The sequence below is a fragment of the Silurus meridionalis genome, chromosome 10, assembly GCF_014805685.1.
Source record: "Silurus meridionalis isolate SWU-2019-XX chromosome 10, ASM1480568v1, whole genome shotgun sequence".
Classification (NCBI taxonomy): domain Eukaryota; kingdom Metazoa; phylum Chordata; class Actinopteri; order Siluriformes; family Siluridae; genus Silurus; species Silurus meridionalis.
This window is the reverse complement of record NC_060893.1, coordinates 24,125,139-24,140,100: the sequence shown is the minus strand read 5'-3', so window position 1 is coordinate 24,140,100 and position 14,962 is coordinate 24,125,139. Positions and strand designations below refer to the sequence as shown.

Sequence of the window (14,962 nt, the reverse complement as noted above, 5' to 3'; positions counted from 1 at the left end):
CATAAAATCTTCACTCTGCCATTTCCTGCTCCTGCAAACCAGTGCACTAAAAACGGGAAATCTAACAACCTTCTAGATATCTGGATGATCTGAGGGTTCCCCTGAAACATAGAACACTAAAACATCAAGTCTTTGCTTCTGGTGCCTACACTGATAACTGATGCTTTACATTATATGGCCAAAGGTTAGTGCTCAACATAATGCCCCTTGCTGTAGTCTTCTTTATTCAAGGTATCAACAAACAGGATAGGTCTGGTGGATCATAATGGATCAAAAGTTATCTTGGATATCTTGGCATTAGACCATTCAGTGCTTTCCTACCATATTTGGTTCCTCCTCACACTGTTACCAAAACAGTCTTTGGATACTGTAGAATGAAAATGTTTATTTGATTGAACTAGGAGACCCAAACCATGAAAATTCCCCTGAAGCCAGCTCCATGAAGATCTCCTTAACATGAGTTAGAGGTGGGTGGAAGATCTCCTGCTATAGAGCTCCAAACCTATTGGGATGAATGTGAACACTGGCTGCACCTCAGGCCTCCTCACCTTCTCACCCTTGTGGATGAAGGAATCTCCACTAAATCTAGTGAATCTTTTCCCCAGAAGAGTAGAGTTTATTATAACAGCAAATAGAGAGTAGAAGAAGCACATAACATTAGAAGAAAACGATCCAAATGAGAAACAGAATGAAATACAGCACCAGGAGTTAACTCCAACAACTAAACGAACACACACACACACACACTCAGGAACATGAGCTGCAGCCAGAATTAATCTGTGGGACTGTTTAACAAATCGATGGTCCTTGCTTATTTTAGCCCCTCCCACATTTCCTAGTTTACCAGTAAACCTCTTTGATAAATACCATCAAATCGATTTCATCAGTGCAAGTTTGTATTCAGATTAATCAGAGTGTGGTTGAGTTCCTGCATGTGAAGTATCATGACTCCGTCTTTCACGACTAGTGAGAACGTGGAGGAACAGAACCACTGTACAAAAGAAAATCATACAGAATATTATATTAGAATATTACATAAAAGAGAAGAGAGGAGACAAAAAAAAAAAGAAGAGAAGCTGTATATATAGTCAGATCACACAGAGTTGTGACAAAAACAATCTGACTGCGATTCAGCAAACCAAAGCAAACAGAAATAAACTGATTCACACAGAGAGAGAGAGAGAGAGAGAGAGAGAGAGAGAGAGAGAGAGAGAGAGAGAGAGACGTGACGTTCCTCTGCATCACAGTGGTAGTGTTTTATTAAAAGACCGAGTCGTGATGTAGAGTGTGGGACACGACTGGATGGTGGAGAAACGTATCAAGCTGCACAACACTTCACTACGATGATAAAGATAAAGACTGGAAGATTAGCAAACAAACAACGCTTAGATGTGACGTTACAGTCTCTCAGTAACATGGGTCAGAGCAGGAAATGCAGAGAGACAGACAGACAGAGGGACAAAGGGGCTTGGGCAGACAGTCAGTCAGTCAGACAGACAGTCAGATGGACAGGGGAGCTTAGACATACAGTCAGTCAGACGGAGGGACAAAAGGGCTTGGGGAGACAGTCAGTCAGTCAGACAGACAGACAGATGGACAGGGGAGCTTAGACATACAGTCAGTCAGACAGGAAAGTTTAGGCATAAAGACAGTCAGTCATCAGTATAGTGAATATTCTGTTCAGCACTGTGAAGAGAGCACACACACCTACAACGTCCAGCTGTTTTCAGCTTCTACAGAAAATAAACCCCTAATGGGATTTTGTGTGTGTGTGTGTGTGTGTGTGTGTGTGTGTGTGTGTGTGTGTGTGTGTGTGTGTGTGTGTGTGAGAACTGTTACTTATAACTCATAGCATTTTACAGCATTCCAGATGAACGAAACAGTTCCTGCTGAGAATGCAGCAGAGCGTGGAGACCCGAGTGAGGGAGAGAGAGAGAGAGAGAGAGAGAGAGAGAGAGAGAGAGAGAGAGAGAGTGAGTGTGTGTGTGAGTGGTGCAGGAACAGTAAGAGCAGCACTGCACTGGTCACTGATCACTGATCATCTCCCCATGGATGAGACAAGAGGAGATGAGACGACCACGGACACGCGACAGGAACGTCCTCACGCTAACGCTACACCAACACACCTACAGGGAATAGCATCAAAACACACCACTCTGATCTCTGTGTGTGTGTGTGTGTGTGTGTGTGTGTGTGTGTGTGTGTGTGTGTAGACAGACAGGTGAAATGTTTAGGACTGATAGACCAGTAGACAGACAGAGATCATAGATGGATGGATGAAGAAATCGAGAGACACAACAGATGAGAAGATAAAAAGGAACATAGATACAATTAGATAGACAGAAATAAAAGAGAGACAGACAAAAACATTAATAGAAGGCTGAATAAAAGAATGAGAGACAGACAGGCATGGACAAACAGAAAGAGAGAAATAGAAGGTTGAGAGACAGATTATGAGATGGACAGATAAATTAAAGACTGAATGAGAAATAAATGGATCAACAGATATACAGAAAGATTGAAGGCATTACGATAGAGAAGAGAAACAGAAAGGTAACGAGAGAGAGAGAGAGAGATAGAGACAGACAGACAGACAGACAGACAGACAGACAGACAGACAGACAGACAGACAGACAGACAGACAGACAGACAGACAGACAGATAGATAGATAGAATTGTAGAATGAAAGACAGCACAAGTGTTAGTTGTAACAGTACAGGTGAGATCAGTGTGTGTATGTGTATATATATATATATATATATATAACAGTGTGTGTGTGTGTGTGTGTGTGTGTGTGTGTGTGTGTGTGTGTTTTGACATTTTCCCATGTGAAAAGAACAAGACTCAGAGATATTTTTCCCTCCATCTCGCTGTTTCTTTTTCATTAACAGTGCCAACAGGTCGAGGGAAAAATGCGACATGACATTTATAGAGCAACTCCACTTTGTGTGTGTGTGTGTGTGTGTGTGTGTGTGTGTGTGTGTGTGTGTGTGTGTGTGTGTGTGTGTATATACTTAACAGAATACACAGTTCCCAGTAGTTTCTCATGCAGTTTCTAATCCAACGACTTTTATTTATTTAAACACCACTGAAGTGTCCAATACAGCTATAACTAGCTAACAGAATACTAATGATCAAAACTAGCTAACTAGCTAAAGTGTAAACAATCTAAAATCTGAAAACTTTCTGGACACATGGTAAGATGGAAAAATAAAAAGAACTCAAGAAAATAAATTTTTTAAATTGTTTTTAGTAAATTACTTTTTGTCTAGTAGCATTAGCAAAATGCAATAACAATGTTAGCTAGATGTTTACCCTAGACAGTTCTTTACAGTATGGAATGCTATGTTCATTTACTATCTGTTACTTAATATTATTTAACTTTGCGCTGATTTACACTGTTTAACCTCACTTTACTTTACAGTCCAGTATGTTGCTATGCGTTACTTTACAACATGTAACTTTACTAACCACGCTTGCCATTGTTACTTTTTACTTTAGTGTTATTATACATTTCCGCAATTTATAGTATGTAATGTTAATCTACATGATTATACATTATGTAACTATCACATTTACTGCACAGTATGTAATTTTACATGACACTGTGTTACAATTGTGTCACTATATTTTACAGTAAATAACTTGCATCACAGTAAATTTACATTCGGTTACTTAACATTGTTACTTGGCTATAATTTTGTGCTGAATTTTAGTACATTACTGTACAATGCTTAATGTTGTCAGTTCAATTTAAATTACTTTACACTATGTAACTTCACATTACTTTGTGTTACTTTACAGTATGTAACTAACTTTACATTACACAACAGTATGCTATTTTAATTAACATTTCTTTACAGTATATAACATTATAATAACAGGAATCTTACATTATATTACTTCACCTTTCATTGCATTACAGTGTTACTTTACATTACAAAAAGTTTTCATTGTTAATTCACATTCCATTACTTTACACTGTGTAAAATCACCTCTCATTACTATGCACTGTGTAACTTTACATTATTTTACTCTCTGTAACTTCACATTACAGGAATTCTAGGTTGTGTAACTACACATTTCATTATTTGTATCCTGTTACTTTACCCTTTGTGACTTAACACAACTTTAAACTGTTACTTCCTCTTCCATTACTGTACTTTACACTACGTAACTTTACATTACATACCTTACATTATGTTGAAATATGTAAAGTAACAATGTGAAGTCAAACACCTGCTACTTTACATTACAGTACGTAATTTTACACTGCCATAAAATAGTGATGTAAAGTAAAATACCCGTTACCTTGTTACCTATTTTACATGTATTTACAGTAATCAACGTTACTTTCCATAACTTTACATTATTTCTCTAGATTATTCAACATTATGTTGATTTACAGTGTTTTACTTTTACGTAAATAATGTACATTACTAAAGATTATACTTTATTTCCTAATCAATTTTAATATGCTTCAAATCTGATTGGATGGGCTACATTTTAACAACATTTTAACACTAAAACGGTTACTACACCTGCTACTTTACTTTGCCATGTTACATATCACCACACCAGGACTGAGAACACGGAGTCACCCAAGTACCCCAGCTTCATTTTGTCACATGTTGCCATGGTTACGGTGTTACATAGACAGGCACAGCAAGCTGTTTATAATTGAAAATAAATCAATAAATTAAAAAACGAATCTGACATTTGACGTCTTCCGTCATGCTACTAACGACGTCATTATTCCGGGTCGGTGCTCAATATTTCTTTCCTAAATAAAAATATAAAACACAAATTCTAAAGACACTGTCTCCGTCTCCACACTCTGCAGGCTGTCATTTATTAGTAGAAGATCAACTCATTAACAAGTCTAACAGGTATGGGCCAGCTGCCGATCCTCAGATCAAAGCACACACACACACACACACACACACAGACACACACACACACACACACACACACACAGAAAGGCAGAGTAGTGACCCCAGTCAAAGCACTCAGTCACCCCAGTTCTACTTAGTCTGGTTTCCAAGGCAACTTGAAAGACCAAGGTGCATGTTTGTGTGTGTGTGTGTGTGTGTGTGTGTGTGTGTGTGTGTGTGTGTGTGTGTGTGTGTGTGTGTAATTGGAGTGAGATCCCAGGCTGTACCATCTTTAATAAACAAAGACATTCGGTTTTTGATTACAATGCACATTCACAGGTACAGGAGGACTGACGTGTGTGTGTGTGTGTGTGTGTGTGTGTGTGTGTGTGTATACCTTTAGTAGTGAGTGTCCTAGAGGACAGATCCAGTGTGTTTAAACTCTCAGAGCCGATGTTCTCCAGTGTGACCATGAGCTTCTGAGTTTCTCCATTAAACAGCTGTAGAGACACGCTGCTGGACAGATCCTCAGCACCTACACGAGCAGACCTGTACACACACACACACACACACACACACACACACACACACACACACACACACACACACAAGAGTGTCAGGATTAACCTCAGATTTAAAACGTGCAAATAAAATTTAAAAGAAAAAAACTTAACAAAATATACACAGAAAAAGAGAGAGAGAGAGAGAGAGAGAGAGAGAGAGAGAGATTCCACCATCTTCACACACACCTCTGTCCTCAGACACTCTCTGATGTCTCTTTTAGTCAGGCGTGAGGAGTTAATAAAGAATTAATGATATTAATATTATTCTAATCTAATATTAATATTTAGATTAAACAGGTCTTTGAAATGACTTTGTATTGAGTGACGGACGTCAGGCCCCGCCCCCAACATCGCCACGGCCAACCAGAACACAGGATGCCTGCGTTAAGGAGAACGTGCAGAAGCTCAAAGTCAGATGAGACAAGAACAAGGTGAGACAGGAGTAGAAGAGCTGAGACAAGAACCAGGTGAGACAGGAGGAGAGGAGCTGAGACAAAAACCAGGTAAGACAGGAGTAGAGGAGCTGAGACAAGAACAAGGTGAGACAGGAGTAGAGTAGCTGAGACAGGAGTAGAGGAGCTGAGACAAGAACAAGGTGAGACAGGAGTAGAGTAGTTGAGAGAAGAACCAGGTGAGACAGGGGTAGAGGAGCTGAGACAAGAGTAGAGGAGCTGAGACAAGAACAAGGTGAGACAGGAGTAGAGAAGCTGAGACAAGAACAAGGTGAGACAGGAGTAGGAGCTGAGACAAGAACAAGGTGAGACAGGAGTAGAGAAGCTGAGACAAGAACAAGGTGAGACAGGAGTAGAGAAGCTGAGACAAGAACAAGGTGAGACAGGAGTAGAGCTGAGACAAGAACCAGGTGAGACAGGAGTAGAGGAGCTGAGACAAAAACCAGGTGAGACAGGAGTAGAGGAGCTGAGACAAGAACAAGGTGAGACAGGAGTAGAGTAGCTGAGACAGGAGTAGAGGAGCTGAGACAAGAACAAGGTGAGACAGGAGTAGAGTAGTTGAGAGAAGAACCAGGTGAGACAGGGGTAGAGGAGCTGAGACAAGAGTAGAGGAGCTGAGACAAGAACAAGGTGAGACAGGAGTAGAGAAGCTGAGACAAGAACAAGGTGAGACAGGAGTAGAGGAGCTGAGACAAGAACAAGGTGAGACAGGAGTAGAGAAGCTGAGACAAGAACAAGGTGAGACAGGAGTAGAAGCTGAGACAAGAACAAGGTGAGACAGGAGTAGAGAAGCTGAGACAAGAACAAGGTGAGACAGGAGTAGAGGAGTTAAGACTACAAAAAGAAGAGACATACCGTGGTAGTGAGGTGGTGAGTTGGAGGCGGGCAGAGACGGCACCACCTCCACCACACATCCGCTGGACTTCACACTAACCAGACTGTCCAACACACAGTCACTGCTCACACCAAAGACTGACGTGTGGTAACCTGTACAACACACACACACACAACACCCACACACAACCACCGAAGTTAGAATTTCGAGTTCAGCTCCACACAGTGCTCCTGTTGGGTCATCCAGACTGTGGTGTGTGTGTGTGTGTGTCTCACCGACAACTGTGATTGTGCCGGCAGTGCGAGGGACCCCACCAGTGTGACGGGTAGAGACCGGACTCTGCCGGGAGAGACAGAGCAGCGGGCAGGGACTCAAAATCCACACGGAGGTCAACAGACCCTGAAACACACACACACACACACACACACACACACACACACACACACACACACACACACACACACACACACACACACACACACACACACACACACACACAACACAACGCTATTCTAAATATATAAAAAAAGACACAAGGGGAAGAGAAAAGCGAGGGAGAAAAAACATCCTCTTCATAATCTTCCTTCTTCTTCCTCTTTACTCAGATAATCAATCTTAGTAACCGCTCTATGATCAGTGCGAGATGAAATCACTCCCAACACGCAAACTCCATTTCTCAAAGAAAATTACTGGTGCACTCGCCGACAAGAGAACATCAAGAGCTGAGATTCATGGACTGAGGAGAACGACAGAATGATGGAGAGATAATGTACTAATTGCTAGAAGATGAAGGGATAATGGACTGGTGGATAAATGATGAAGACATGGGGGACTTGTGGTTAAAAGATGGAGGGACAGAGGACTGATGAATAATTTAAGGCGATATGGTGGACTGATGGCTAGAATATGGAGGGATAGTGGACTGATTGATAAATGATGGAGAGATGGTGGACTGATGGCTAGAATATGGAGGATAGTGGACTGATGGATAAATGATGGAGAGATGGTAGACTGATGACAAGAACAAGGTGAGACAGGAGTAGAGGAGCTGAGACAAGAACAAGGTGAGACAGGAGTAGAAGCTGAGACAAGAACAAGGTGAGACAGGAGTAGAGAAGCTGAGACAAGAACAAGGTGAGACAGGAGTAGAAGAGCTGAGACAAGAACCAGGTGAGACAGGAGTAGAGGAGCTGAGACAAAAACCAGGTGAGACAGGAGTAGAGGAGCTGAGACAAGAACAAGGTGAGACAGGAGTAGAGTAGCTGAGACAGGAGTAGAGGAGCTGAGACAAGAACAAGGTGAGACAGGAGTAGAGTAGTTGAGAGAAGAACCAGGTGAGACAGGAGTAGAGTAGCTGAGACAGGAGTAGAGGAGCTGAGACAAGAACAAGGTGAGACAGGAGTAGAAGCTGAGACAAGAACAAGGTGAGACAGGAGTAGAGGAGCTGAGACAAGAACAAGGTGAGACAGGAGTAGAGAAGCTGAGACAAGAACAAGGTGAGACAGGAGTAGAGAAGCTGAGACAAGAACAAGGTGAGACAGGAGTAGAGAAGCTTAGACAAGAACAAGGTGAGACAGGAGTAGAGGAGTTAAGACTACAAAAAAAGAGAAGAGACATACCGTGGTAGTGAGGTGGTGAGTTGGAGGCGGGGCAGAGACGGCACCACCTCCACCACACATCCGCTGGACTTCACACTAACCAGACTGTCCAACACACAGTCACTGCTCACACCAAAGACTGACGTGTGGTAACCTGTACAACACACACACACACAAACACCCACACACAACCACCGAAGTTAGAATTTCGAGTTCAGCTCCACACAGTGCTCCTGTTGGGTCATCCAGACTGTGGTGTGGGTGTGTGTGTGTGTGTGTGTGTCTCACCGACAACTGTGATTGTGCCGGCAGTGCGAGGGACCCCCACCAGTGTGACGGGGTAGAGACCGGACTCTGCCGGGAGAGACAGAGCAGCGGGCAGGGACTCAAAATCCACACCGAGGTCAACAGACCCTGAAACACACACACACACACACACACACACACACACACACACACACACACACACACACACACACACACACACACACACACACACACACACACACACAACGCTATTCTAAATATATAAAAAAGACACAAGGGAAGAGAAAAGCGAGGGAGAAAAAACATCCTCTTCATAATCTTCCTTCTTCTTCCTCTTTACTCAGATAATCAATCTTAGTAACCGCTCTATGATCAGTGCGAGATGAAATCACTCCCAACACGCAAACTCCATTTCTCAAAGAAAATTACTGGTGCACTCGCCGACAAGAGAACATCAAGAGCTGAGATTCATGGACTGAGGAGAACGACAGAATGATGGAGAGATAATGTACTAATTGCTAGAAGATGAAGGATAATGGACTGGTGGATAAATGATGAAGACATGGGGGACTTGTGGTTAAAAGATGGAGGGACAGAGGACTGATGAATAATTTAAGGCGATATGGTGGACTGATGGCTAGAATATGGAGGGATAGTGGACTGATTGATAAATGATGGAGAGATGGTGGACTGATGGCTAGAATATGGAGGGATAGTGGACTGATGGATAAATGATGGAGAGATGGTAGACTGATGGCTAGAATATGGAGGGATAGTGGACTGATTGATAAATGATGGAGAGATGGTAGACTGATGGCTAGAATATGGAGGGATAGTGGACTGATGGAAAAATAGTGGACTGATGGATAAATGATGGTGAACTAATGAATAATGATGGAAAGATGGACTGATGGAGAAATGATGGAGAACTAATGAATAATGATGGAGAGATGGTGGACTGATAGATAAATGATGGAGAGATGGACTGATGGATAAATGATGGTGGACTGATGGAGAAATGATGGAGAACTAATGAATAATGATGGAGAGATGGTGGACTGATAGATAAATGATGGAGAGATGGACTGATGGATAAATGATGGTGGACTGATGGAGAAATGATGGAGAACTAATGAATAATGATGGAGAGATGGTGGACTGATAGATAAATGATGGTGGACTGATTGCTAGAAGATGAAAAGATGGTGGAATAATTGCTATTGGATGAATGAATAGTGGATGGAGAAAGAGCAGATGGAGAGATCATGGACTGACTAAAATTAGATTAAGAGATAAAGGATTGAGGAAGAATGGATGGAGGGAGAGCGGCTAGTGAGATAAACGTTGGTGAAGGAGCAGACTAAGGAGTAGTGTATTCAGGGAGACTGGATGAAGGAAAGGAGGAAGGAGGAAGTGCGGTGTGAGGGATGGCAGGAGAGGAGAGTGGATGGAGGGATAGTGGTGGAGAGAGAGTAGATAGAGGGATAGTACCATTTCCTGTCATGGTTTAATGTTATTTGAAATCACTTTCTGTTCCCCCTCTGATAACTTCACACAGGGAGCAAAACACTGCGCGTACAAGCGCGTGCCTGTATGCGTGTATGTGCCTGTGTGTGCGTGTGTACAAGTGCGTGCGTGCGCCCGTGTGTGCGTGTGTACAAGTGCGTGCGTGCGTGCATGTGCCTGTGTGTGCGTGTGTACAAGTGCGTGCGTGTATGTGCCTGTGTGTGCGTACAAGTGTGTGGGTTTATGTGCCTGTGTGTGCGTACAAGTGTGTGGGTGTATGTGCCTGTGTGTGCGTACAAGTGTGTGGGTGTATGTGCCTGTGTGTGTGTACAAGTGTGTGGGTGTATGTGCCTGTGTGTGCGTGTGTACAAGTGTGTGGGTGTATGTGCCTGTGTGTGCGTGTGTACAAGTGTGTGGGTGTATGTGCCTGTTTGTGCGTGTGTACAAGTGTGTGCGTGTATGTGCCTGTGTGTGCGTGTGTACAAGTGCCTGCGTGTGTACGTGCCTGTGTGTGCGTGTACAAGTGCCTGCGTGTGTACAAGTGCGTGCGTGCATGTGCCTGTGTGCGTGTGTACAAGTGTGTGCGTGTGCGTGTGTGCCTGTGTGTGCGTGTGTACAAGTGCGTGCGTGTATGTGCCTGTGTGTGCGTCTATGTGCCTGTGTGTGCGTGTATGTGCGTGTGTACAAGTGCGTGCGTCTATGTGCCTGTGTGCGTGTGTACAAGTGCCTGCGTGTGTACAAGTGTGTGCGTGTATGTGCCTGTGTGTGCGTGTGTACAAGTGCGTGCGTGTATGTGCCTGTGTGTGCGTGTGTACAAGTGCGTGCGTGTATGTGCCTGTGTGTGCGTCTATGTGCCTGTGTGTGCGTGTATGTGCGTGTGTACAAGTGCGTGCGTCTATGTGCCTGTGTGTGCGCTCGTACAAGTGTGTGCGTGTATGTGCCTGTGTGCGCGTGTGTGCCCGTACAAGTGTGTGCCTGTATCTGCCTGTGTGCGCGTGTGTGCTCGTACAAGTGTGCGCGTGTACAAGTGCGTGCGTGTATGTGCGTGTGTACAAGTGCGTGCGTGCATGTGCCTGTGTGCGCGCGTGTATGTGCCTGTTTGTGCGTGTGTACAAGTGCGCATGTATGTGCTTGTGTGTGCGTGTGCGCGTGTGTGTGTGTATGTATGTGCCTGTGTGTGCGTGTGTACAAGTGCGTGCGTGTGTACAAGTGTGTGCGTGTGTGTGCGTCTATGTGCCTGTGTGTGCGTCTATGTGCCTGTGTGTGCGTGTATGTGCGTGTGAACAAGTGCGTGCGTGTATGTGCCTGTGTGTGCGTGTGTGCTCGTACAAGTGTGTGCGTGTGTGCGTGTATGTGCCTGTGTGTGCGTGTGTGCGCCTGTGTGTGCTCGTACAAGTGTGTGCGTGTATGTGCCTGTGTGCGCGTGTGTGCTCGTACAAGTGTGTGCGTGTGTGCGTGTATGTGCCTGTGTGTGCGTGTGTGCTCGTACAAGTGTGTGCGTGTATGTGCCTGTGTGCGCGCCTGTGCGCGTGTATGTGCCTGTTTGTGCATGTGTACAAGTGCGCATGTATGTGCTTGGGTGTGCGTGTGTGCGTGTGTGTGCGTACAAGTGTGTGTGTATGTATGTGCCTGTGTGTGCACGTACAAGAGCGTGTGCACGTGTGTGTTCTCCACACAGATGAATCTACGTCACTGGGAGGAACAGGAGTTGATATACTTCCTGCTATGGAAAGGTTAATTAGCTCATGTGCAGACTTCACATCTCTCAGATGAGCTGCCAAACATGGACTTTCTCTCTCTCTTACACACACACGCACACACACACACACACACACACACACACACACACACACACACACACACACACACACACACAGCATTCCTCTTTATCTTTCCCCCTTCCTCCTATTTAATCACGGATTCCAACTTCTCCAAAACTGAAACACCGCAAACAAAACTTGAGAAGGGAGCAGACGGGACACCCACAATAAAATACTGAGGGAGGGAGGGACGGACAGACGGACGGAAGGAAGGAAGGAAAACTGTAAAGGAAAAACGGGCAAAAAGACAAAAAGAAAGAAAAACAGGAAAGACGGACAGAAAGGAAAGAAGGAGACAAGAAACAAGAAATTAAGCGAGAAAGAAAAAGGAAACAAGTGAAAGAAGAAAGAAAAGAAAAAAAATAGCAGACAGGAAAAAGGGAGGAAATGCAAGAAGGATCAAAAGCAGTAAAAATGAGCAAAAGAGAAGGGGCAGAATACAAAGAAAATAAGATCAAAGGAAAAGAATAGGGATGGGAGGAAAAATTATGACTAAAAAAAAAGTAAAAGAAGAATAGAATGAAGGAATCAGTAAAGAAGGAAAGATAAAGGGAAAAAAATAATAATAAGCAGAAACTGTAACTTCTGTGTGAGTGTGTGTGTGTGTGTGTGTGTGTGTGTTTATGCTCCACATTACCATGTTCTCCACACGTAGTTCAAAGGGCATGGGGTTGTAGACCATCAGCTGCACCTCACACACATCCCCCTGCACCCACTGGAAATCTGTAACACAACCAGACATACAAATCAATACTAATAAACAAATATACACACATACACACACACACTTTGTTATATTATATATATATATATATATATATATATATATATATATATATATATATATATATATATATAAAGAGAGAGAGAGAGAGAGAGAGAAATAGATGGATGGATGAATGAATAGAGAAAGCGACATATGGATAGAAATAGGTTTATATATATATTTGTTATATATAGATAGACAGACAGACAGACAGACAGACAGACAGACAGACAGAAAGACAGACAGACAGACAGACAGAAAGACAGACAGAAAGACAGACAGAAAGACAGACAGAAAGACAGACAGAAAGACAGACAGACTCTTGTGTGACACTTGATTCAAACAGTATTTTGGAACACGACCCAAATTAAACAAGTGCCCAGCCTGCTTTCATGTCTTTACCTTTTGAATTGTGCACCTCCCACTATCTGTCTGTGTCTGTGTGTGTGTGTGTGTGTGTCTGCGTGTGTGAAGCACTAAGCTCTGATCTCAGCCGGGAATTCACAGAACGGGACCAGATCCAGTTAAGAGTGTGTAAGCAGCACTGCAGGGGATCATCACACATGGACAGCACGCTCGGCATTATGGGAAATATGTTTGGGGATTACAGGAATCTCTCACGCTCGCTCTCTATACACACACACACACACACACAGCTACATAAGAACATCACGATTTACAAAGAAAGAAAGAGAGAAGCGTGTGAGAGAAAGAAAGAGCAAAGCGTGTGAGAGAGAAAGAGAGAGAGAAAGAACGGAGCATGTAAGAGAAAGAAAGAAAGAGAGAAAGAGCAGAGCATATGAGAGAGAAAGAGAGTGGAGCATGTCAGAAAAAGAAAGAGTGAAGCGTGTGAGAGATAAAGAGAGAGAGAGAGAAAGAACGGAGCGTGTAAATTAAAGAAAGATAGAGAGAAAGAGCAGAGCGCGTGAGAGAAAGAGAGAGAGAGAATAAGGGAGCGTGTAAGAGAGAGAAAGAGAGAGAAAGAGAGAAAGAGCGGAGCGTGTGTGAGAGAGAGTAAAAAGCGGAGCATGTGAGAGAGAAAGAGCGGAGCATGTGAGAAAGAGTGGAGCGTGTGAGAAAAGAAAGAGAGAGAAAGAGTAAAGCGTGTGAGGGAAAAAAGAGTGAAGCGTGTAAGAGAGAGAGAGAAAGAGATAGAGAAAGAGCAGAGCATTTGACAAAGAGCGAGAGAGCAGAGCGTGTGAGAGAAAGAAAGAGAGAGAGAAAGGGAGAGAGAGAATGAGCGGATCTTGTGAGAGAGAAGGAGAACGAGCGGAGCGTGTGAGAGAGAGAGAGAGAGAGAGAATAAGCGGAGCGTGTGAGAGAGAAGAGAGAGAGAAAGAACGGAGCATGTAAGAGAAAGAAAGAAAGAGAGAAAGAGCAGAGCATATGAGAGAGAAAGAGAGTGGAGCATGTCAGAAAAAGAAAGAGTGAAGCGTGTGAGAGAGAAAGAGAGAGAGAAAGAACGGAGCGTGTAAATTAAAGAAAGATAGAGAGAAAGAGCAGAGCGCGTGAGAGAAGAGAGAGAGAGAATAAGGGAGCGTGTAAGAGAGAGAAAGAGAGAGAAAGAGAGAAAGAGCGGAGCGTGTGTGAGAGAGAGTAAAAAGCGGAGCATGTGAGAGAGAAAGAGCGGAGCATGTGAGAAAGAGTGGAGCGTGTGAGAAAAGAAAGAGAGAGAAAGAGTAAAGCGTGTGAGGGAAAAAAGAGTGAAGCGTGTAAGAGAGAGAGAGAAAGAGATAGAGAAAGAGCAGAGCATTTGACAAAGAGCGAGAGAGCAGAGCGTGTGAGAGAAAGAAAGAGAGAGAGAAGGAGAGAGAGAATGAGCGGATCTTGTGAGAGAGAAGGAGAACGAGCGGAGCGTGTGAGAGAGAGAGAGAGAGAGAATAAGCGGAGCGTGTGAGAGAGAAAGAGAGAGAGGATGAGCGGATCGTGTGAGAAAAAGAGAGAAAGAGAAAGAGAGAGAGAGAAAACAAGCAGAGCGTGTGAGAGAAAGAGAGAGAGAACGAGCGGAGCAGAGCGGAGCGTGTGAGACTGCAGTGAGAAACTGAGGCGGTGCAGCAGGTGTAAAAGCAGGCCAGTCAGGAGGTTTTGTGAGTGACAGTAATGGATCTCCACAAGGACTCGTGTATCTACAGTAATCCTCAGGCTACAGCTGCAACACGTCAGCACTGAGTCACACAGAGCGAATCATCAGAATATAAAATTCACTGTAATAGAACAAGTTTTACTTTGGAAATGGAAATGTATCACCACCAGGGACATCAAGTCTTTCACATCTTTACTC

At 43.7% G+C, this 14,962-nt stretch overlaps 1 protein-coding gene across 1 annotated transcript in view; it reads right to left on the bottom strand.

Annotated features, from left to right (window-relative positions):
* trappc9 (trafficking protein particle complex subunit 9) overlaps positions 1-14,962 on the bottom strand; it is a 186,566-nt gene that overhangs the window by 115,937 nt on the left and 55,667 nt on the right. Inside the window, 5 exon segments of the mRNA XM_046860234.1 lie at positions 5,272-5,423; positions 8,344-8,476; positions 8,611-8,724; positions 8,727-8,736; positions 12,553-12,638. Coding sequence (XP_046716190.1) covers positions 5,272-5,423; positions 8,344-8,476; positions 8,611-8,724; positions 8,727-8,736; positions 12,553-12,638 — 495 coding nt within the window.